We start from the raw sequence: 22447 nt of genomic DNA on the forward strand, positions 1-22447 counted from the left end.
TCTCAGGTCAATGTTTCTCTCTCCCCCTCCCTGCCTTCCACTCTCGAAAGTCAATCAGAAAAAATATCCTCGGATGAGGATTAGAAAAGCAAAGCAAAGCAAACTTCCCTGGCCCGGGTGATGTGGCCCAGTTGGTTGAGTCCTCCCATGCACCGGGAGGTGGCCGGCTGGGTTCTGGTGAGGGCACAGGTAGCGGCTGGGAGGTCGAGCCCGCCCCAGGAGGGGCCAGCTGGAGGCGCTCTCCCTCTCTCTAAAACATGCGCATGCACACACACATATATTTAATATACATATATACACATATTTACGTATACATATATACATATATACGTGTGTGTGTATATATACATACACTAAAGCAAACGCCCCTGAAAGGGACAGTCCGCACTCACTGGCCAACGCTGGCTCTGCTGAGCCATCTGACAGGCTCCAGTTGTCGCTGGGAAATCAGGGAGGCGGGTCTTTGTGAACTGTCCAATCAGAGGCGCAGGAGGGCAGGTGGGTGAGGCAACGCCAGCCAACTGAGCGGCCTCGTGGACGCGCAGGTCACGTGAGAGGCGCGGTTAACAGCCCAGGTGCATCTGCCTCAGCATCGGCCCCATTGTGACCTAAGCCGCAAGCGGTAGCTGCAGGGAGACGCCTGGGGGACCCCAGAAGCTGGGAAATGGTGAGCGTGTGGGCCCGGGTGTCCCAGGACTGGGAGGAGGGGCTGGTTGGAACAGGCTGTGGCTAGACCCGGCCTCCCCGCGGTCGGGTCCGGAGTCTTTAGCTGCGGCGCCCAGGCGCGTGGGTTCGGACCTCAGTCTCCTCCCCTCGCAGGTGGGGGCTGGGCTGGCCGCTGAGCCCGGCGTCCTCTCCAGCCTCTGCCAGCGACGACATCGGCCCCAGTGCCTCTCTGGGCAGCTCTGCGCCCCGTGCCTCCCGGGGGTGCGGTGACCTCGGGGAAGGCCATCAGGGGACAATCTTGACTCCTCCGGGGTTCCTGTGTGGGAAGAGCTGTGGTCCCTAAGCTTCCAAGTCCCTCCTTTCTCCCCAGGGGCACCTGTTTTCCTGAGTTTTACAGATGATTGGGGAGCGGGGTCTCAGATCCACGACCCTGTCCCCTCCACCCTCCCAGGCTTCTTACGGGGGGTGACGATAACTGCCTAAATTTCCAAGTCCCTGCCCATATTCCCAAACGCCAACTCCCCTCTCCAGTTGAAGAATGATAACTATTTGTCTTCTGGGGTGCATTTCAAACAGACCCATATTTTAATTACCACTTTTCCACAGTCAGTGGATGGCTATTTTAATGGAGTTTGTGTGTGTGTGTGTGTGTGTGTGTGTGTGTGTGTGTGTGGATATTTTACATGAGAGAAATGTACCCGGAACTACAGTGTTTGAAATCCTTGTGCCCTACCTCCCAGGATCTTTCTTGGGCACAGACATCCTATGGGAAGGCCTTTGGGTGAAAAAGTTCCTCCTCGAAACTTTCCTGGGCGGCCTGTCCTGTCAGCACTGCCCCTGCCTGGGTGTGACACCTTGAAAAGATTTATTCCTTTTTTTAAAGTCTCAATTTTTCAACAAATGCAAAATGTATTTAATCAATAGATATTGAAAGGCAGTATGAAATAGTCTCAAACAGGCATAAGAGGTAAATTTTAGATACACGCCCCCACAGTATTCCAGTATGACACTGCATGTGTTAAAAGCTATTTTCCTCCTCTGCGTGTTTTAGTAATATTCTGAGGTCTGCTCTTTTATTTTGGGTGAGTTCAAATGGATTTCCAGGGCTTCGACTTGCAGACCTAAAGTATGCAAATATGAGTAATAGTCTATAAAAAAATTTACTGTTATGAAAACAATGATTAACATCTTTTTTTTCAATGCAATACATGCTTATGAGATTTCTTGTTCAGCTAGCAAAGTGCCTTACAATTGTTTTTAATTGAATTTATTTGGGTGACATTAGTTAATAAAATTATACAGGTTTTATATAGTTCTACAATTGATCATCTGTATATTGTATTGTGTGTTTACCACACAAGTCAAGTCTCCTTCCATCACCAGCCTGACAATTTTCTTCCCTTTTTTTCTTGAAGACTGTGTTTGAGCATTTTTGCCAGATTATTCAAACCCTGGCTTTGTGTCATTGAACAAATATAGGGTGGTCCAGAGCACCTCCAGTGGGGGGCAGAAGCCTGTGGTCAGTGACCCAAGCTAAGAACCCTTTGAGCCTGCAACTTGCTCAGTTGGCTGTTCCTGGGGAGCCTCCCCTGCAGGTGTCCTACCTGCTCACACCAACCATGGAAGGAGCCTTTACACTAAGAAGCTACAGCCCTGGAAAGCTGGGGGTGCAGGTGCACATGGGGGAGGGGAGATGCCCCTTCTGAGGTTTTACTTGTAGTTCCCCTGGGCCTGTTTCTAGGCATAGATTGGAGTTTTGCATCCACAGTGCAGGTGCACTCAGAGTGTAATTTGTGCACATTGAGAAAGTCTGTGAAAGGAGTCTGTGTCCTGAATCATGGTCCATGAATTTGGGAGTTCATTTGGGTCAGAATCTGACACTGAATCCAGCTGAGCATTTCTTCATTGTGAGCTGAGGCCTGAGAGAGGAAACATTTCCATTATTCCCCAGGGGGAGGAGGTGTTGGGGCTCCCAGACTTCATTCCTGGGGCTGCTCAGGTGTCCCTCCCCTCCTTCCCCAGGGGCTGTTCCACTCCAGGGGTTCTGTGTCAACCTGGAGAGTTCAGAATGTGGGACCTTCTGAAAGTGGCTTTCCTTCTGTCCTGGGGGAAGCAGGCTGCTCATCTGAGCTGATTCCAGTGCCTCTGTTTCTTTCCTCTGGATCATTTATCCACTGAATAGTGCAGCCTTTCACTCTAGTTTCCCTGAGCACGTGGTAATTTTATTCCCATGTGGGAAATAAGAGTTTTGGTTTCTTGGGATTAAAAATGTAAGACAAATGAGAAAAATGTTGTCATTAATGAAAGAAAATTGTGCAACTAAGTAGAATTTTTGTTCCTTTTAAGTAAGAGACCCAGATAACCATCAAACTGTGTCAATGGACTCTTGCAATCTGCAGCTTTTTACCCATTCCTCAGTGTCAGCTGGGCTCAGGATAGACTGCTATGGTTGTGCTAGGGAGCGCACTTCTAGCATATTATTAGCTCAGTGTATGCCTGTGTGTGTCAAAAATGGTCAGGAAGTGGCACTGAGACACAAGTGTAGGGATTTTTGTGGTGCAAGTTGTCATGTCTTCCTATCTGCGCTGTTAGTTCCAAATAACTTTCTATACAGAGAAAGGAAGAATTCAGTTTGTGATCAATATTACACAAGGTAAAAGCAGTGTTTCCCTTAAGAATATTTTCATTCAGCCAGCTGCCTCTGATTACACACATACTTCACAGATATTCTAGGCCATCGAATAAAGTCAGTGTCTCAATAAAGTCCCATGACTTTTGATTTCCTGGTGTATAAAGAAGTTCTGTTTACATTGTACTGCAGTCTGTTAAGTGTGTAATAGCACTATGTCTAAAAGATCACTGTATATACTTTAAAAATATGTTATTTCTGGCCTGGCCGGTATGGCTCAGTGATTGAGCATCAACCTATAATCCAGGAGATTGAGTTTCGATTCCAGGTCAGGGCACATGCCCAGGTTGTGGGCTCAGTCCCCGGTGCGGGGCGAGGCAGCCAATTAATGACTTTCTCATCATTGATGTTTCTCTCTCTCTCTCTCTCTCCCTCTCCCTTCCTCTCTCTGAAACCAATAAAGATATCTTTTTTTAAAAATAAAAATGTTATTTCTTCCCTGGCTGATGTGGCTCAGTGGGTTGGAGTGTCATCCATGCACCAAAGGTTTTTGAATTTGATTCCAGTCAAGGCACATACTTAGGTTGCTGGTTTGATCCCTGGTCTAGTTGGGGGGAGTATGAGAGGCAGCAGACCAGTGTTTCTCTCTCGCATCAATCTCTTTCTTTCTCTCTGTCATCCCCTCTCTCTAAAATCAATAAACATATACTCAAGTGAGGATTGAAAAAAAAAACTTCTAAAAATGCTAACCATCATCTGCTCCTTCAGTGAGTCATAATCTTATTGCTGGCAGAGGGTCTTGTCTCAATAATATATACCAAGCACAGTAAAGCAAAGCTAAATAAAGCGAGGCATGTCTGCGCTTCTGATGATCTGGAGGCAATATGTATGGCCAGCTAGGCTTCGTTATAGTTGGAATTTCACAAACCTCCTTGGACTCTCTGTTTTTGGTGATGGGAATAGAAAAAAAAGCTTCCAGTTCTTCACTATGTTTTTATTCATTGAAACCTCATGCAGATGTGACCGTTTTATGGAGTCCAATAAATGGTGACTAAAATGGAGATGAAAGAATTTTTTGTATAGGGAATTGATGGTCTGAAAATGATATTAGTTTCATTTATATAGCACTTTTGTCGTTCCCCCAAATTATTTGAATCCTGTCATTTTAAAAAAAAGTAATGTGGTTACAGTAAAAATATGTTGATAATTTCCATGTGTTTACACATCCTTCCTATAAATGGAGTCTGGGTGTCCAGTGCTGTCAGTCTCACACATCCTACTCTACACCTATTGGGATATTTTAGGACTCTGTGGCCTTTGAAGATGTAGCTGTGAACTTCACCCTAGAGGAATGGGCTTTACTGAATCTTTCACAGAAGAAACTCTACAGAGATGTGATGTGGGAAACCTTCAGGAACCTGGTCTCCATAGGTAAGGATGACAAGCTCCCTTCACTGTCAATTAGAGAACAAGTGTTTCTTGGCCCTCAACATTGTCCTAAGATGTGGAATGTGGGGAGAGAGGATATTGGTAAATAAATTGGGCATTGTCACAGCTCGTCATAGAACTAGAATCTAATAATTTTTGTACGATTTCTAATATTTTGGAACCAATTTTCTGGGTCTTCATTTTAGGTAAAAAATGGGAAGATTATGACATGGAAGAAAACCAGAAAAGAAAACAAAAGTGAGTCACACAACAGAAAGCACTATCTCACATGAGAAATCAGTTATGCTACAAAATTTTTAAAAGAAGCAACCAAAGCAACCCTTACTTCACATTTCTTCTCAGAAAATTATCAAATTACTTTTTTATATATGACAGATATTCAGTGTTTGCAAACTAGTTTACATGGAAATAGCACAAATAAATCCTTCACATAAATATCACTTTTTTGCTGTTTTTTTTAATTTATTTAACTATAGTTGGTATACATATTATATTTGTTATATTAGTTTCAGGTGTACAATACAGTGATTTAACATTTTTATACCTTGTAATATGATCTCCCCATTAATTGTAGTCATCATCTTTCACTGTGTAAATCTATCACCCTGTTCTGACTCTACCTTTTTTACTCATTCCCCCTACTTCTTCCTCTCGGTAACCATCCCTTTGATCTCTGTTTCTGTGAGTCTGTTTTTGTTCTTTTTCTTTATTTGTTTCGTTTTTATGGATTCCACATATAAGTGAAACCATACGGTGTTTGACTTATTTCACTTAGGTCCATCTATGTTGTTGCAAAGGCAAGATTTATTTTTTTTAATTGGCTAAGTAATATTCCATTATACACACACACACACACACGTACATGTACATACATACATACGTACCACATCTTCATTCACCTATCTTGCTTATTATAAATAATGTTGCAGTGAACATAGGAGTATATATACCCTTTCAAAGCAGTGTTTTAAGTGGAATTGCTGCATCTTATGGTAGATCTATTTTTAGTTTTTTGAGAAATCTCCATACTGTTTTCCATCATGGCTATCCCAATTAGCAGTCCCACCAGCAGTGCACAGGGCTTCCCTTTTCTCTACATCCTCGCCAACATGTTATTTGTTCATTATTTTATAATAGCCATTCTGATGAGTGTGAGATGGTATCTCATTGTGGTTTTAATTTGCATTTTCTTGTTGATTAGTGATATCAAGCATCTTTTTATGTCCATTGGCTATTTCTGTGGGGTTTTTTTTGAGAAATGTCTTTTCATGTCCTCTGCCCACTTTTTTTTCTTTTTTTGTACCCAAGTTGGTGTGCCATTTTTGGAGGTACTACAATTTTGGGTTGATATGCTGATTTACTGTCTGTTTTTATGACAGTACCATGCTGTTTTGATTTCTTTAGCCTTGTAATATAGTTTCAAATCAGGGAGTGTAGGAACTCCAGCTTTGTTCTCCTTTCTCAAGATTGTTTTGTCTACCCATGCTCTTTTTTGGTTCCATATGTATTTTAGGATTGTTTGATCTAGTTTTGAGAAGAATGTCTTTGGTACTTTGATTGTTTTCTTAATTTCTTCTTCTGATTATTTGTTGTTAGTACATAGGAATGTGACGAATTTCTGTATATTAAGTTTGTATTCTGGTACTCTATTGAATTTTTTTCCTATTAATTTTTTGGTGAATTCCTTAGGGTTTTCTACATATATTATGTCATCTGCAAATTGTGGCAGTTTTACTTATTTTCCAATTTTGGATGCCTTTTATTTGTTTTTCTTGTTTGTCTGATTGCTGTGGCTAGGGCTTCTGATACTGCTATATTACATAATAGTGGTAAGAGTGGGCTTCCTTATCTTGTTCCTGATCTTAGAGGAAAAGCTTTCAGTTTTTCACCATTGAGTGTGATGTTAGCTGTGGGTTTGTGATGTGTATAACCTTTATCAAGTTGAGCTAAGTTCCTTCTATACCCACTTTTTTTAGAGTTGTTTTTTTTTTATCATAAGTGGATGTTGATTCTGTCAAATGCCTTTTCTGCATCTATTGAGATCATATGAATTTTTTCCCTTCGTCTTACTGATGTGACGAATCACATTGTTTTGCAGGTGGTGAACCTCCATTGCACTCTAGGAGTAATGCCCACCCGATAATGTGTATAATCCTTTTAATGTACTGTTGAATTTGGTTTGTTAGTATTTTGTTGAAAATGTTGGCATCTATATTCATCTAGGGCTGTTGGCCTGTGATGTGTAGTCTTTGTCTGGTTTTGGTATTGCAGTAATAGTGATCTCATAGAATGAGTCTGGAAGTGTTCCTGCCTCTTCAGTTTTTTTGGAATAGTCTGAGGATAGTTACTTATCCTTCTTTAAAATGTTTGGTGGAATTCACTTGTGAATCTATCTAGTCCTGGGCTTTTGTTTGTTAGGAGATTTTTATTACTGCTTCAATTTCATCACTAGCAATATGTCTGTTCATATTCTTTGTTTATTCCTGGTTTAGTCTTAGAAGACTGTGTTTTTAGAAATTTATATATTTTTCCTAGATTGTCCATTTGTTGGCATATAATTATTTATAGTATTCTTTAATGATCCTTTGTATTTCTGTGGTTTCGGTTGTAATCTCTCCTCTTTCATTTCTGCTTGTGTTTATTTGTGTTCTCTCTGTTTTGCTTGATGAGTCTTATCCAATGTTTGCCCATTTTATTTATCATTTCAATGTACTCGGTCTTAGTTTCATTGATTTTTTTCTATTCTCTTTTTTATTTTGTTTATTTCCACTTTGATATTTATTATTTCCTTCTACCTACTTTGGGTTTTGTTTGTTCCTCTTTTTCTATTTCCTTTAGGTGTAAATTTAGAGTATTTATTTGGAATTTTTTTCTGCTGCTTGAGGTAGGCCTATATAGCTATAAACTTCCTTCTTATAACTGCTTTTGCTGCATCCCATAAATTTTGTAAGGTTGTGTTTTCATTTTCATTTGTCACAAGGTAGTTTGTAATGTCTTGTTTGATTCATTGTTTGTTTAGGGAGCATGTTGTTTAATCTCCGGATATTTGCATTTTTTCTGTTGTTCTTCCTGTAGTTGATTTCTCATTTCATGCCATTTTGGTCAGAAAATATGCTTGATATAATTTCAGTCTTCTTAAATTTACTGAGGCTTGTCTTGTGGCCTAGTATGTAATGTATCCTGGAAAATATTCCATCTGTACTTGAGAAAAATGTGTAACCTACAGTTTTTGGGTGAAATGCTCTATAAAAATTTATTAAGTCAAACTGGTCTAATGTGGCATTGAAGTCCATTATTTTCTTATTAATTTCCTGTCTGAATGATCTATCCATTGAGGTAAGTAGAAGTTACCAACTATTACAGTATTACTGTTAATTTTTGCCATTATTTCTCTTAGTAGCTTTATATACTTGGATGCTCCTATGTTGGGTGTATAGATATTTACAATTTTTATATCCTCTTCTGGGATTTACCCCTTTAAAACTAATGTCCTCGTCTCTTTTTCACATTCTTTGTTTTAAAGTCTATTTTGTCTGATATGAGTATTGCTACCCTGGCTTCTTTTCATTTCTGTTTACATGAATACCTTTTTCCATTCCTTCACTTTCTGTCCATGTGTGTCTTTTAATCTAAAGTGAGTGTCTTGTAAGCAGCATACAGATGGTCAGCTTTTTATCTATTCTGGCACTTTATGCCTTTTGATTGTAGCATTAATCCATTTACATGTAAAGTAATTATTGGTGGGTTTGTACTTACTGCCTTTTTGTTGTTTTTTGGTTGTTTTTGTTTCTTTTCTTGATCTTGTTTCTTTTGATTTGTTGGTTTTCTAGTGTTTTAATTAGATTCCTTTCTCTTCATTTTTTCTAGGTTTTTGGTTTGTGGTTGACATGAGGTTTATATGTACCCACCTATATTTATAGGAGTCTATTTTAATCTGATAGGCATTTAAGGTCAACCACATTCTAAAAGCACTACATTTTTACTCCCTCCTCCACTCTTCATGTTTTTGGTTTCATGTTTTATCTTTTTGTGTATCTCCTGACTATTTATTATAGTTATAGTTAATTTTGCTGCGATTGTCTTTTAACCTTCATATTAGTTTTTTAAAAATTTTATCTTTATTGTTGAAAATATTACAGATGTCCCCTTTTCTCCCCATTGTCCCCTTCCACCCCGAGCCCACTTCCCGCCCAGGCCTTCACCACACTATTGCCTGGGTCCATGGGTTATGCATATATGCATATAAATTTTTTGGTTAATACCCACCCACCTACCCACCCCTACCTTCCCTCTGAGACTAGTCAGTCTGTTCCATGCTTCTATGTCACTGAATCTATTTTGTTCATCAGTTTATTATGTTCTTTAGATTCCACATATAAGTGAGATCATGTGATGTTTGTCTTTCTCTGCCTGGCTTATTTTGCTTAGCATAATATTCTCCAGGTCCATCCATACTGTCCCAAAGAGACCCTTCTTCTTAACAGCTGCATCATGGTGTAAATGTCCCACAGTTTTTTTTATCCATTCATCTACTGATGGGCACTTGGGCTGTTTCCAGATCTTAGCTATTGTAAATTGTGCTGCTATGAACATAGGGGTGCATATATTCTTTCTGATTAGTGTTTCAGGTTTCTTAGGATATATTCTTAGAAGTGGTATCACTAGATCAAAAGGCAGTTCTATTTTTAATTTTTTGAGGAACCTCATTACTGTCTTCCATAGTGGCTGCACAGTCTGCATTCCCACCAGCAGTGCACCAGTGTTCCCCTTTCTCCACACCCTCGCCAGCATGTGTCATTTGTTGATGGTGCCCTTCTGACAGGTGTGAAGTGATACCTCATTGTGGTTTTAATTTGCATCTCTCTGATGATTAGAGACTTTGAGCATTTTTTCATATGTCTCTTGTCCATCTGTATGTCCTCTTTGGAGAAGTGTCTATTCAGGTCCTTTGCCCATTTTTAAATTGGATTGTCTTCTTGTTGAGTTGTATGAGTTCTTTGTACACTTTGGAAATTAGCCCCTTATCAGATGCATCCTTGGCAAATATGTTCTCCCATACGTGGATTTCCTTTGTATTTTGAGGCTGATTTCCTTGGCTGTGCAGAAGCTTTTTAGTTTGATGTAGTCCCATTTGTTTATTTTTTCTTTAGTTTCTCTTGCCCTAGGAGATGTATTGGTGAAAATTCTACTACGTGAGATGTCTGTGACTTTACTGCCTATGTCTTCTTCCAGGATTTTTATGGTTTTGCAACTTACATTTATGTCTTTTATCCATTTTGAATTTATTCTTGTGTATGGAGTAAGTTGGTGATTTAGTTTCATTTTTTTGCATGTATCTGTCCAATTATCCCAGCACTCTTTATTATTTTTATTATTATCATTATTTTTAATATATCTTTATTGATCTCAGAGAGAGGGAGGGAGAGAGAGAGAAACACCAGTGATGAGAGTCATTGATCAGCTGCCTCCTGCACGGCCCTGACTGGAGATCAGGCCTGCAACCCCGGGCATGCACCCTGACTGGGAATCAAACCTCCGTCTCCTGGATCATAGGTTGATGCTCAACCACTGAGCTATGCCCAGCTGGGCCCAACACCATTTATTGAGGAGACTGTCTTTACTCCATTGTATGCTCTTCCCTCCTTTGTCAAATATTAATTGATCATAATGGTATGGATCTGTTTCTGGGGTCTCTGTTATGTTCCAATGATCTATATGTCTGTTGTTGTACCAGTACCAGGCTGTTTTGATTACAATGGCTTTGTAGTATGGTTTGATATCCAGTAAAGTGATCCCTCCAACTTTGTTCTTCTTTCTCAAGATTGCTGTGGCTATTTGGGGTCTTTTTCGGTTCCATATAGATTTTTGGAATATTTGTTCTAGCTCTGTGAAATATGCTGTTGGTATTCTTAAAAAAATATATCTTTATTGATTTCAGAGAGAGGAAAGGAGAGGGAGAGAGAGAGATAGAAACATCAATGATAAGAGGGTCATTGATCAAACCCACAACCCGGGCATGTGCCCTGACCGGGAATCGAACCCCGATCGCCTGGATCCTAGGTTGACGCTCAACCGCTGAGCCACACCCGGCCGGGCTGCTGTTGGTATTCTTCATATTAGTTTTTAAGTGATTGATTCACTGTGATTATTGTTTATTTTCCTCTACTAGTAAGATTGTTTTCTTTCCTATATTTTTTCTGGTATGTCCTTTGTTTTTCTGTATAAAGGAGACATTTTAACATTTCTTTTAAAGCTGGTTTAGTGGTTGTGAACTTCTTTTTATTATTTTTTTAATGGAATTTATTGGGGTGACATTGGTTAATAAAATTATATAGGTTTCAAGTGTACAACTCTATAATAAATCATCTGTATATTGTATTGTGTGTTCACCACCCCAGGTCAAGTCTCCTTCTATCTCCATTTATCCCCCCTTTACCCTCTTCTGCCTCCCCTCAATGCCCCTGTCCCTGTGTATGAGATATTTTTTTGTTATTGTTTTTTCCTTAATCCCTTCATCTTTTTCATCTAGCCCTCCTATCCCCTCTCCCCTCTGTCAGTCTGTCAATCTGTCTCTCTCTCAATGAGTCTGTTTGTATTTTGTTTTTTAGTTTATTTTGTTCATTAGATTCCACATATGAGTGAAATCATATGATCCTTTTGTTTTTGCTTGTCTGGGAAACTCTTTTCATTCTAGGTTGTAAATTTCTTTCTTTCAACACTTTAATAATTTCCTGCCACTCCCTTCTGGCCGGTAGAGTTGCTTCTGAGAAATCAGCTGATAGCCTTATAGACTATCACTTGTATGTGATTTGTTTCATTCTTGCTGCCTTTAAGATTTTCTCTTAATCCTTAACATATACTGTTTTAATTACAATATGTCTTGGTATGGGTCTCTTGACTTCATGTTGTTTGGAACTGTCTATACTTCCTGAACCTGTATGTCCGTTTCCTTTCCCAGGTTGGGAAAGTTTCCAGCCATTATTTCTTCAAATATTCTTTTTGCCCCTTTCTGTCTCACTTCTCCTTCTGAAATCCCTGTAATTCAAATATTAGGGCTCTTGATGTTATCCCAGAGCTCTCTTATACTATCCTCATTTTTTTATATTATTTTTTAACTTGTTTTGATTGGGTGATTTCCACTATTTTGTCTTCCAGGTTGGTACTCTGTTCTTCTGTATTAACTAAACTGCTGTTGATTCCTTGTAATGTATACTTCATTTCAGTTATTGTATTCTTTATCTCTATTTGGTTCATTACTTTTTCTGTCTCTTTGTTGAAGTGCTAATTTCCTGTATTCTACTCTGAAGTTTGTTAAGCATCTTTATGACTGTTTCATTGGATTCTTTATTGGGCAAATTACTTATCTCTGTTTCATTAGGACTTTTCTCTGGAATCTTATTGTTGTCCCTTCATTTTGGGACAACAATATTCTTCTGTCTTCCCATTTTCTTTTGACTTTCTGTGTTTGTTTCTACGAGTTGGGTGTAATAGCTCTCTCTCCTAGTCTTAAAAAAGTGGTCTCTGTGTAGACTGTGTCGAATAGTTTTTGCAGGTTTTAGTTGGCGTGGGTGGGTACACTGCCTGGTGTCACCTGGCCTGAAGGAGTGGGTTCTGGGTGGGGCAGCCTTGCGTATGCATGTTGCCTATTCCTTCTAATCTGGGTGGGGCTGCCTGGTGTAGATGGTGCTTCTTGTTGTGCTCTTAGCTTAACCTCTTGATTTACTGTCTGCTATCAGCAGGGTGTGGGTGGGCCTGCTTCACTGCTTGTGTCTCAGCATCCCATAAGCTTGCCACTCTCCAGGTTGTGTAAGCCTGCTGTGTGCACACAGCCGCACTTTGCTAGTTGTGCTCCCTCTCTGGGCAGTGCAGCTCCTTGTGCACTCAGCTGTGTCCCATTCATTCTGCATGGCTAGCCATATGTGTATGCCCTGTTGCTTTAATTGTCCTCTGTCAAAGCAGGGTTTGGGCATGGCAACTCTGCATGCATGCATCTCAATGCCCTGCTAGCTCTGGGTGGGGTAGCCTTGCCTACACACACAGCCTTTAGTTGTGAATTCTGTACCCAATCTGGGTGGGGTACAGATTGCATAGCAGTACCCCATTCACTTTGCATGGGGCAACCCTGCATGTTGGATACTGCAAAGTCTTGCTAGCTCTGCATTTTTCTCAGACAGGGCAGTCCCACATGCATGTGCAACTGCACCCACTATCTCTGCACTTTCTCTGGAAGGGAAATCCAGCATGTGAATATTGCAGCATTTTTCTAGCTCCACAGTCTCTCAAGGAGGAGCAGCTTCATGTGAGCGCACAATAGTGCTCCACTACCTTTGCACTTTCTCTGGACAGGGTAGTCCTGCAGGCAAATACCACAGCATTTTGTTGGTTCTGCACTCTCTCTACGCGGGGAGCCCTGCTTGCACATGCAACAAAGTGGGTGTACAAAGCAGCACCTTTCTGCACCTGTTGGATCAATTTTCCAGGTGGAAGGATCGCCTTGTATACAAGCTGTGGTGCCCTCCTGTTTCTGCTAGATCTAGCTCTAGGACAGGTGGCTGAGGGCATACTACAGCACCCTGAAGGTTGGCCAGAAAATCTGGATAGCTCTCTTGCCCACTATCCACATGCAGGGGAATGTATACAACGATGCTCACCAGTTGCTTTGGTACTGGGTTGTTCCCTCAGCTCCTGGAGAGCTCTTGTGGTTCCCCAACTTTGTCTATGTAGTTTCTCTTGCTTGTTGTGCAGAAGCTGTTCGATTTACTAATAGTTATCACCCAAGAGGAATTGCTGCTCTAAATATAGGTGTACATTTGATGTATTCTTTTTTAAAAAATATATTTTTATTGATTTCAAAGAGAGGAAGGCAGAGGGAGAGAGAGATAGAAACACCAATGGTGAGAGAGTCATTGATAGGCTGCCTCCTGCACCCCTCCTCCCCCCACTGGGAATCGAGCCCACAACCTGGGCATGTGCCCTGAGCAGGAATTGAACTGTGATCTTCTGGATCACAGGTCTATGCTCAACCACTGAGCCATGCCAGCTGGACTGATGTGTTCTTGGGAGGGAGGGAGTTCAGCAGCAAACTATACTGTTATCTTAAACCTGCCTCTGATTATCACTATATTGATAATAACAAGGGTGAAGTTTTTCTTCTAGAGCTTTCAGTGTATTGAATTTCAATCAATGTACACAAGGCAGAAAATCTATACTTTTGCTATGAATCATAAAAATGTTCAAATATTCTAATATAAGTTCAGTAAGAAGAAATCATTAATAATTTGCCTGTTTTTTTTACAGAAGTCTTATGTTAGAGAGACTTGGTGAAGGGGAAAACGGTAGTCAGTGTGGAGAAAACTTCAGTCTTATTCCAAACCTCAGTCTAAACAAGAAGACTCTTCCTGGAGTAAAACCATGCAAATATAGTGAATGTGGGGAAGTCTTCATGCATCATTCATCACAAAATAGGTACATCAGATGTCACGCTGGACACAAGCCCTCTGAGTATCAGAAATATGGAGAGAAGCCATATAAATGTAACATATGTGGGAGAGCCTTTAGTTATCTTCAGTGTTTTGAAAAACATGAACGAAATCACAATGGAGAAAAAGCCTATCAATGTAAGGAATGCGGGAAAACCTTTAGTTCTTCAACTTCACTTCAAATATGTGAGAGAACCCACCCTGGAGAGAAGCTCTGTCAATGCAGATACTGTGGGAAAGCCCTCAGAAATTATCGAAGTTGTCAAAGACATGAAAGAAGTCATATGGAAGAAAAACTATATGAATGTCAAAAATGTAGTAAAGCATTCAGATATTTTAGTAATCTTCAAACACATGAAAGAACTCACACTGCAGAAAAGCCCTATGAATGTAAGGAATGTGGAAAGGCGTTCAGATCTTGCAGTTCTTTACAACCACACAAATGGGCTCACACAGGAGAGAAACCTTATGAATGTAAGGAATGTGGAAAAGCATTCAGATATTATAGGTCCTTACAAACGCATGAAAGGTCTCACACTGGAGAGAAACCCTATGAATGTAAAACATGTAGTAAAGCATTCAGTGATCCTAGTTATCTTCGAAATCATGAAAAAATTCACAGTGCTGAGAAACCCTATGAATGTAAGAATTGTGGAAAAGCCTTCAGATCTTCCCGTTACTTAAAATCACATGAAAAGATTCACACAGGAGAGGAATCCTATGAATGTAAGGAATGTGGGGAAGTCTTCAGATCTTTCAGTTATTTACAAACACACAAAAATTCCCATGCTAGAGACAAACGCTATGAATGTAAGGAATGTGGAAAAGCCTTTAGATATTATAGTTCCTTACAAATACACGCAATATCTCACACTGGAGAGAAGCCCTATGCGTGTAAAAAATGTGGTAAAGTATTCAGGTATCTGAGTAATCTTCGAATACATGAAAGAATTCACACTGCAGAGAAACCCTGTGAATATAAGGAGTGTGGAAAGGCCTTCAGGTCTCATCATTCTTTACAAACACATGAAAGGACTCACATGAGAGAGGCTCTATGAATGTAAACAGTGTTAAAGTCTACATTTCTCACAATTCCCTTCAAAGACATCTGAAAATACATACTTGAAATAACACCTATAAGTGTGAGGAATGTGGGAAAGCATTTACTTGCCTTAGTTTGTGTCAAAGACACAAAAGATTTCAAACTGGAGAGAAACCCTATGAATGTAAACAATGTGGTAAAGCCTCCACAGAACAATTCCTCACAAAGACAGGAATAAACTCATACCAGAGAAATACCTATGAATGTAAGGAATGTGGAAAAGCCTTCATTTGTAACACAACCCTTTGAAAATCAGAGATTGTGAGTGCACAGTGGAGAGAACCATATACAGTCAAATCTCAGTTCTTAAACTTCTCCCATCTCAAACAATTCAGTTCTCGACCAAGTTATTCACAGAAAAAATGTCTTGGTTGTTGCCCTGGCCAGTGTTGCTCAGTGGTTAGAGCACCAGCCCACACACCAAAGGGTCGAGGGTTGGATTTCTGGTGAAGGACACACACCTGGGTTGTGGGTTTGATGCCTGGACCCTGTCAGGGAGTGTGCAGGAGGCAACCGATTGCGTGTCTCTCACATCAATGTTTCTCTCTGTCTCCTTCTCTCCCCCCCCTCCCCCCCCACTCTTTCAAAAAATCAATGGAAAAAATATCCTCTGGTGAAGAGTAGCAACAATAAAAAATGTCTCTGTTTTCCAGTTGTCCGAACCAAACTCTGGTTTTCCAACTGACAGCCCTTTCATGCTGATGCTTCAGCTTGACAAAAAGAGTCTCTCAGGCAACAATGGCGAAAATGCTTTTGTTGCTGGTGATATGGACGATAGCACACTTTTAAAACAAAGAGGTCATCAAGAGTGCTAATGCTGCTAAGGGTGTGAGAGAAGCAATGATCACAGGCAGCTGAAGATGCAGAAAAACTGTTGTTGATTTGGATAAACGAAAAGCAGCCCATGACAGCATTTTGGAGGAAGTGATATGTGAAAAAGTAAAAACACATGCTGACCTCCTGAAAGACACTCGTAGAATGAGTGCTGAAAGTGATTTGTTTAAGGCTAGTAGGGGGTGGTTCAATAAATTTTAGAAAAGTGTTTGTGCCCTGGCGGGTTTAGCTCAGTTGTTAGTCAGCCCTCGGACCAAAGGTTGAGGATTCGGTTCCCTGTCACTCCTACAGGTCCTAGGTTGTAGTCGTGCACCCTTCTACCATTCATATCCCAATCCCAGGTCTTCCCAGCGTCTGTGTACCTGTGTGTCAATACAGTGGGCCCTTGAACAAGGGTGGGATTGCAAGTGCAGACACCCCCACCCTCACCCCACCCCAGGCAGTCGAAAATCCACATACAACTTAAGTCTGACCTCATTTGCAAATAGATTCCCAACTGCCATTTGATCCTTGAACAGTGTGGGTTTGAAATATCCAAGTCAATTGGTAAAAAATCCACATATAACCCACCCAGTTCAATCTGACTGTATCGTTCAAGGTTAAACTATTTTGAGTTGGGGAACCCTCCTTAAAAACCCCTCTGGCCCATCCAACACAGATGTGCCGTTCTCCAACCGATTGCACTCAGGCACTCATTAGGAGTCGCCGGTATTGACCTGGGCACACAGATGTCATTCACTAAACATAATAGTAATCAAGAAATGTCCAAAACACTCAAATTACGTGTAGCAGTCAGCTAATACTTATGATGATTCCTTTGAAGAAAAACCCTGCAGCATGGTAGCTGATAACTGCTTGGCTCAGACTGCGTAGTAGCAGCCAGGGGGGTTCTGTGCCCCTGAAAGGGCTGCTCGCTGCAGGTGGGGAGGCTGCACTGGCAGTGCCACCAGTAGCGCCACAAATGACACACTGAAATACATCACTGAAATAATTGAACAGTATGAAAACCATCCTGACACTTTCTTGGATCTCTAACCCTCTGGAATATCTGAATTCCATTTTTTTGGTTAATCTTCACCCAAGGATATTTTTTCCATTGATTTTTAGAGTGGGAGGAATGGGGTGGGGTGGAGAGACACATTGATGTGAGACATGTCGACTGGTTGCCTCCCGCATGTACTCCAACCGGGGCCCACGGATCGAACCCGCAACCCAGGTACATGCCCTGATCTGGAATCAAACTGCAACCTTTTGGTGTACAGGATGATGCTCCAATCAACTGAGTCACTCTGGCCAGGGCCATCCTAGGTTCTTTTAATTTGCACATGAATTATAAAATCTTACCTATTACAACAAATAATCTGTTGAGACTTTGATTAATATTGCATTAAATTCATAAATCAATTTGTGAAGAATTGGCATCTTAACAATATTGAACTCTCCAGCTCATGAACCTTCTCTGTCTCCATTTATTTAGGTCTTTAAAATTTTTTTCTACAGTTTTATTATTTTCAGTGTACAAATTCTGTATAAGTGTTATACTATTGTAAGTGGTAGTGATTTTCAAATTTTTTTTATCTCTGCTAGTGTATGAAAATACAACTGATTTTTTAAAAAAATATATCTTTATTGATTTCAGAGAGAGGAAAGGAGAGGGAGAGAAAGAAACATCAATGATGAGAGTGTCATTGATCGAGCCCACAACCCGGGCATGTGCCCTGCCGGGGAATTGAACCCCGATCTCCTGGATCCTAGACCGACGCTCAACCACTGAGCCACACCTGGCCGGGCACAACTGATTTTTCTGTTTTTCTTGCATCCTGCAACCTTGCTAAAGTCATATATTAGTTTTAATAGCATTCTTTTGTAGATCTTAACAATTTTTTAGATAGACAATCATATCATCTTAGAATAAAAACATTTAAATTTCCTCCTTGACTTTATGGATGCTTTCACTTATTTTTCCTGCCGTATTGTACTTGCTAAAGCTTATAGTAAATGTGTAATAGAAGTGAAAATCAACATCCTTGCTTTGTTCTTATGTTAAGAAGGAGCATTCATTTTCCCCCCTATTGAGTATGATGTCAGCCACAGGTTTTTGTACATGCCGTTTATCAAGTTGAGAAAGTTGTCTTTTGTTCTTTCTTTCTTGAGAGTTTTTATCAGCAAAGGATATTGGATTTTGTCACGTGTTTCTGCAACTAATGACATGTTTTTCTTTGTCAGTATAGTGAATTACATTAATTGATATACAACTATTACATGAAACTGGAATTGTTGGGATGAACTTTCTTGGCCATAATGTATTATATATATTTGGATTCAATTACTAAAATATTGTTAAGAACTTTTGCACCCAAGTTATTGAGAGACATTGGTCTGTCGTATTCTTTTCTTGTAGTCTTTGTCTGCTTTTGGTATTAGGTTAATGCTGGTTGCACAGATGAAGAAGGGAACTATTACATATTCTTCAGTTTTTTATCCACAATTTGTAGAATTGGTATTACTTCTAACTTAAATGTTTGGGTAAATTCATCAGGGATGCAACCACAGATGTTCTTCCCAATTTGGATTCTGGAATAAATCTTACTTTTCATAATTTTTTCTTTCTGATATTGTGCTGGAGTTCATAAGCTAATATGATATGTAGAATGAGTGGATATAGATTTATAAATGGAATGGGGGAAACTCATTTTTCATATTCCAATTTGTGTCAAGATCATTAGAAGCTGAAGAAAATTGGTTAGGAGTTCACTATTTTATTTTGTGGTACAAATTTTGTAACTTAAAATTTTTAAAATGTTTTAATTGATTTCAGAGAGAGAGGGGGAGAGGGAGAGAGAGATAGAAACATCAATGATGAGAGTCATTGATCGTTTGCCTCCTGCACGCCCCTGACTGGGGATCGAGTCTGTAACCCGGGCATGTGCCCTGACCAGTAATCGAACCTCGATCTCCTGGATCCTAGGTCTATGCTCAACTTCTGAGCCATGCTGGCTGGGCTATTGTGTACATTAAAGTTTAGTAAGGAACGCTTATAAAGCAATATATACATAGGGTTTGAATGGTGTGTGAGCAATTATTAATTTAAATTTCATGCTTATGATCTCTTCAGGTTGTCTATCAACTTTGGTGTCAAGAAATTAAAATCTGACAAGTTTGGAAGAAAAATAAGCTACCCAACTTTAAGCTGATATCAAGCAATAGAAACACCTGAGTTGTAAATAAAAAATTTCCTTCATAAAGGAAAATAATTAAGAAATAGGAAAATAAAAGTCAAGAAAATTTTAATTCGTCACTCCCAGCTTATGGCAGTTCAACTAAATAAAATTAGACACTGGAACACTCTCATTAACATTATTGTGGTGGGTCTATTTGGCATATATTAAATTAGTACTCTGTGTAAACTGTAAACATCTTCAAGTGTTTATTGAAAAGTACATTTTGACAATTTTATTAGTCAACAGAAGAAAAACACAAACTCCCATAATAGTAACGGACAAAATTATTTGAGCACAATGGAAAAATGAATTTTAATTTAAAATACCACTGTATGGGAACTGTTTAAAGTATCTCAAATGTTAAAAGAGTTAACACAACAAAATTGAACATCATATAGAAAATCAAAACATTGAAATATAAGAACCAACAGAAAACAACTAAAGTAATGATTGGATAAAAGTAGTTTAACATAAATCATGAAGTAATAAAAATTTATTTTTAAATATGTTTTTATTGATTTTAGAGAGAGAGAGAGAAACATTGATCGATTGCTTTTTGTATGCAACCTGACCAGGGACCGAACCTGAAACCTGGGCGTGCGCCCTAATCGGGAATCAAATGGGGGACCTTTTGGTGCACAGGATGATACTCGACCAACTGAGCCACACCAGCCGGGGCTGAAAATTAATTTTTAAATGTTCAAAATTAAGTTGAAATTTTTTAGAAGTTAGATTTACACCAAAATAATTCCAAGGAAAGGAAGATAAATTAATAAAGAGAAAAATATGCTTTAAGAAAAATAAAGATATGAGAGCCATTTTTAAATTTAAGAACTTTTTAGCTAATCAAGGTAAAAAGCAGAGAATGTTTAAATGAAGGATAAGAAATGACATAGAATTAACTGCAAAGAATATTAAACTTGAAGTCTATTTTAAAAAAACAACTGATGTTTATTTTTCAAAGAAAATGTAAGTTAACAAAATTGCTTTTATAAAAAACTTGATCTGTTGGGGTAGAAAATAATAGAAATTCCTGAAAAGAAGATGACTTTTGAGGCTAATCCAAATGATTGAAGAACTGCTAAGCCAGGCGCTATTTAAACTCCTCTGGGAGCATGGGGAAAACAGGAGTGCTTCCATCTTGGCTTCTGGCTCTAGTTTTCGATCCCATTTTGGAACACACCCAAACCTATTAGTAAAGTTCTATGGAGCTGTGTGTGTGCAGGTCCTTAGAGAACGTCTTCCTGTCCCATACATTGATGTGCCTCCCATTAATCAGAACTTAAAAAACAAATCTGTCCAGTTGACAGCTGTATTATCTAGCCAATTGACCCCTCACCCCTCACACAACACCCTTTGGACCCAGTTTGCCTCATCACAATGAAAGAGCCATGGCAGGGTGTTCTAGAACCCTGAGGACATGATTCGTACCAGATCCACAGGCCAGGGCAGGAGAGTCTCTGCCTGGAAAGCATGATATAAAACCTTGCCTTTCTCCTGGCTTGGCGTTAGAGTTGCCCCTGAGTTTTTTGACTTGACAGTTCTAATGCTAGTGCCTCCGTTTAGGTAGACTTGGAAGAACTGCCGCTCTGAACTGGCCTTGCTCTTTGCCATTAAGATCAGCAAGGACTCCCATCTCCTCCCCAACCTGTTCTTGGGTTTTGATCTCTACAGTGCCTTTCTCAGTGACAAGAGGACCTTGGAGAGTGTTCTGTTTGGGCTCTCAGGAGGAAATCAGACTCTCCTTAACTACAACTGTCAGAGACAAAAGAAATCTGTAGCCATCATTGCAGGAACCACATTAGGCTTTTCAGCTGAGATTGGAACAAACCTGAAGCTCTATAAAAGCCCACAGGTTAGTGCGTTGTGAATTCTGAAGAGAGATTTTTTTTTGTTTCCTTCTTTTATTAAAATTGAATTTATTGGGGGTGGCATTGGTTAATAAACTTATGTAGGTTTCGGGGGTACAAGTCTATAATGCATCATCTGTATATTGTGTTGTGTGTTCACCACCCCAAGTCAAGTTTCCTTCCATCACCATTTATCCTCACTTTACCTCCCCCACCCCCTTTCCTTCTGCTAATCATACTGTTGTCTGTGAGGTGTGCTTTTTTGGGGGGGTTCTTAATCCCTGGATTTAACCTTTTTCACCCAGCACCCCACCCCCTGAAGAGATATGTTTGAGTGCCACCAATGCCATGTTCTCTCATCTCTTCAAAGGGAAATGTAGAGACTGGGTGTATCCCTTAAGTGTTTAAAACACATCCCCCAAATCCCTTGAGTTAGTGATTAACTGTGATGAGGAGGAGGAAGGGGAAGGAGCAGGACAGTGGACTCCACAACCCAGATTCCCATCTAGGCCCATTTCCAGGCTCCAGCCCATGGGAATTTTTACTGCTGAGACCCTCAGCTGTGTGCCTCGTAGGAAATGTCCACAGCCTGGAGAACTGCCCCATTCCAGGCTGTGACTGTCTCAGCGAACATTTAGAAGCCAATGACTGGCAGACATGAGAAAGGCCTGGACATCTGGTCTCAGTTTAGGACAATACTGAAGGGTCATCCCAGCTCCAAAGAGCCCAAAGGACAGTCAGAGACTCACAGCTGTACCTTAGTTTTTCCTCCCCCTCTGCCCACTCCTGCCTTGCCCACATCGCACACATGCATGACATGAGTACTCCCAGTGAACTTTCCACATACAACCGTCAATCTCAGATGCCTTCCAGGGGACTCAATCTGAGAGAAGCAGCACTCAGGAGACATTACTGCCAAACAAGATGTTAGCTTAGAAAAACTCTGTTCCGAAAGAATCATGTTTTAGAAAGTCAGAGAGTAGGTGACTGTATTCTTCAAGACAGCATAGGTTATGCAGTGGAAATAAGGTAAGTCCACTGTGTCAATACACTAATACAGTAAGATTTTTCCATCTAATGTTTTTTCAACATTATAGCAATTGGAGGAGACATTCTGTTCCACAAGTCACAGGGCGTAAGGCTGATGACAAAACCACCATCTTGATGATGTATCGTCTGAAGTTCATACTTTCCTCAGTTCCCATCACAGGAGCTGA

General features: G+C 40.1%; 1 protein-coding gene across 1 annotated transcript; it reads left to right on the top strand.

The window, feature by feature from the left end:
• Positions 1-548: 548 nt before the first annotated feature.
• LOC308556480 (uncharacterized protein) lies at positions 549-18914 on the top strand. Its single transcript, XM_081135762.1, has 4 exons — positions 549-667; positions 4600-4726; positions 4930-4981; positions 14042-18914. The coding sequence occupies exons 1-4, from the start codon at positions 665-667 to the stop codon at positions 15279-15281; spliced, it is 1422 nt and encodes a 473-aa protein (XP_080991888.1). The 5' UTR covers positions 549-664; the 3' UTR covers positions 15282-18914.
• Positions 18915-22447: the final 3533 nt, after the last annotated feature.

This window comes from Miniopterus schreibersii (genome assembly GCF_964146895.1).
Source record: "Miniopterus schreibersii genome assembly, chromosome: 4".
In the NCBI taxonomy this organism is placed as follows: domain Eukaryota; kingdom Metazoa; phylum Chordata; class Mammalia; order Chiroptera; family Miniopteridae; genus Miniopterus; species Miniopterus schreibersii.

Excerpts from the sequence above, each read along its gene's own strand:
- LOC308556480 (XM_081135762.1), top strand. Across the intron at positions 4,727-4,929 it reads CAGGAACCTGGTCTCCATAG|GTAAAAAATGGGAAGATTAT; the intron begins GTAAGGATGACA and ends TCTTCATTTTAG. Across the intron at positions 4,982-14,041 it reads AACCAGAAAAGAAAACAAAA|AAGTCTTATGTTAGAGAGAC; the intron begins GTGAGTCACACA and ends TTTTTTTTACAG.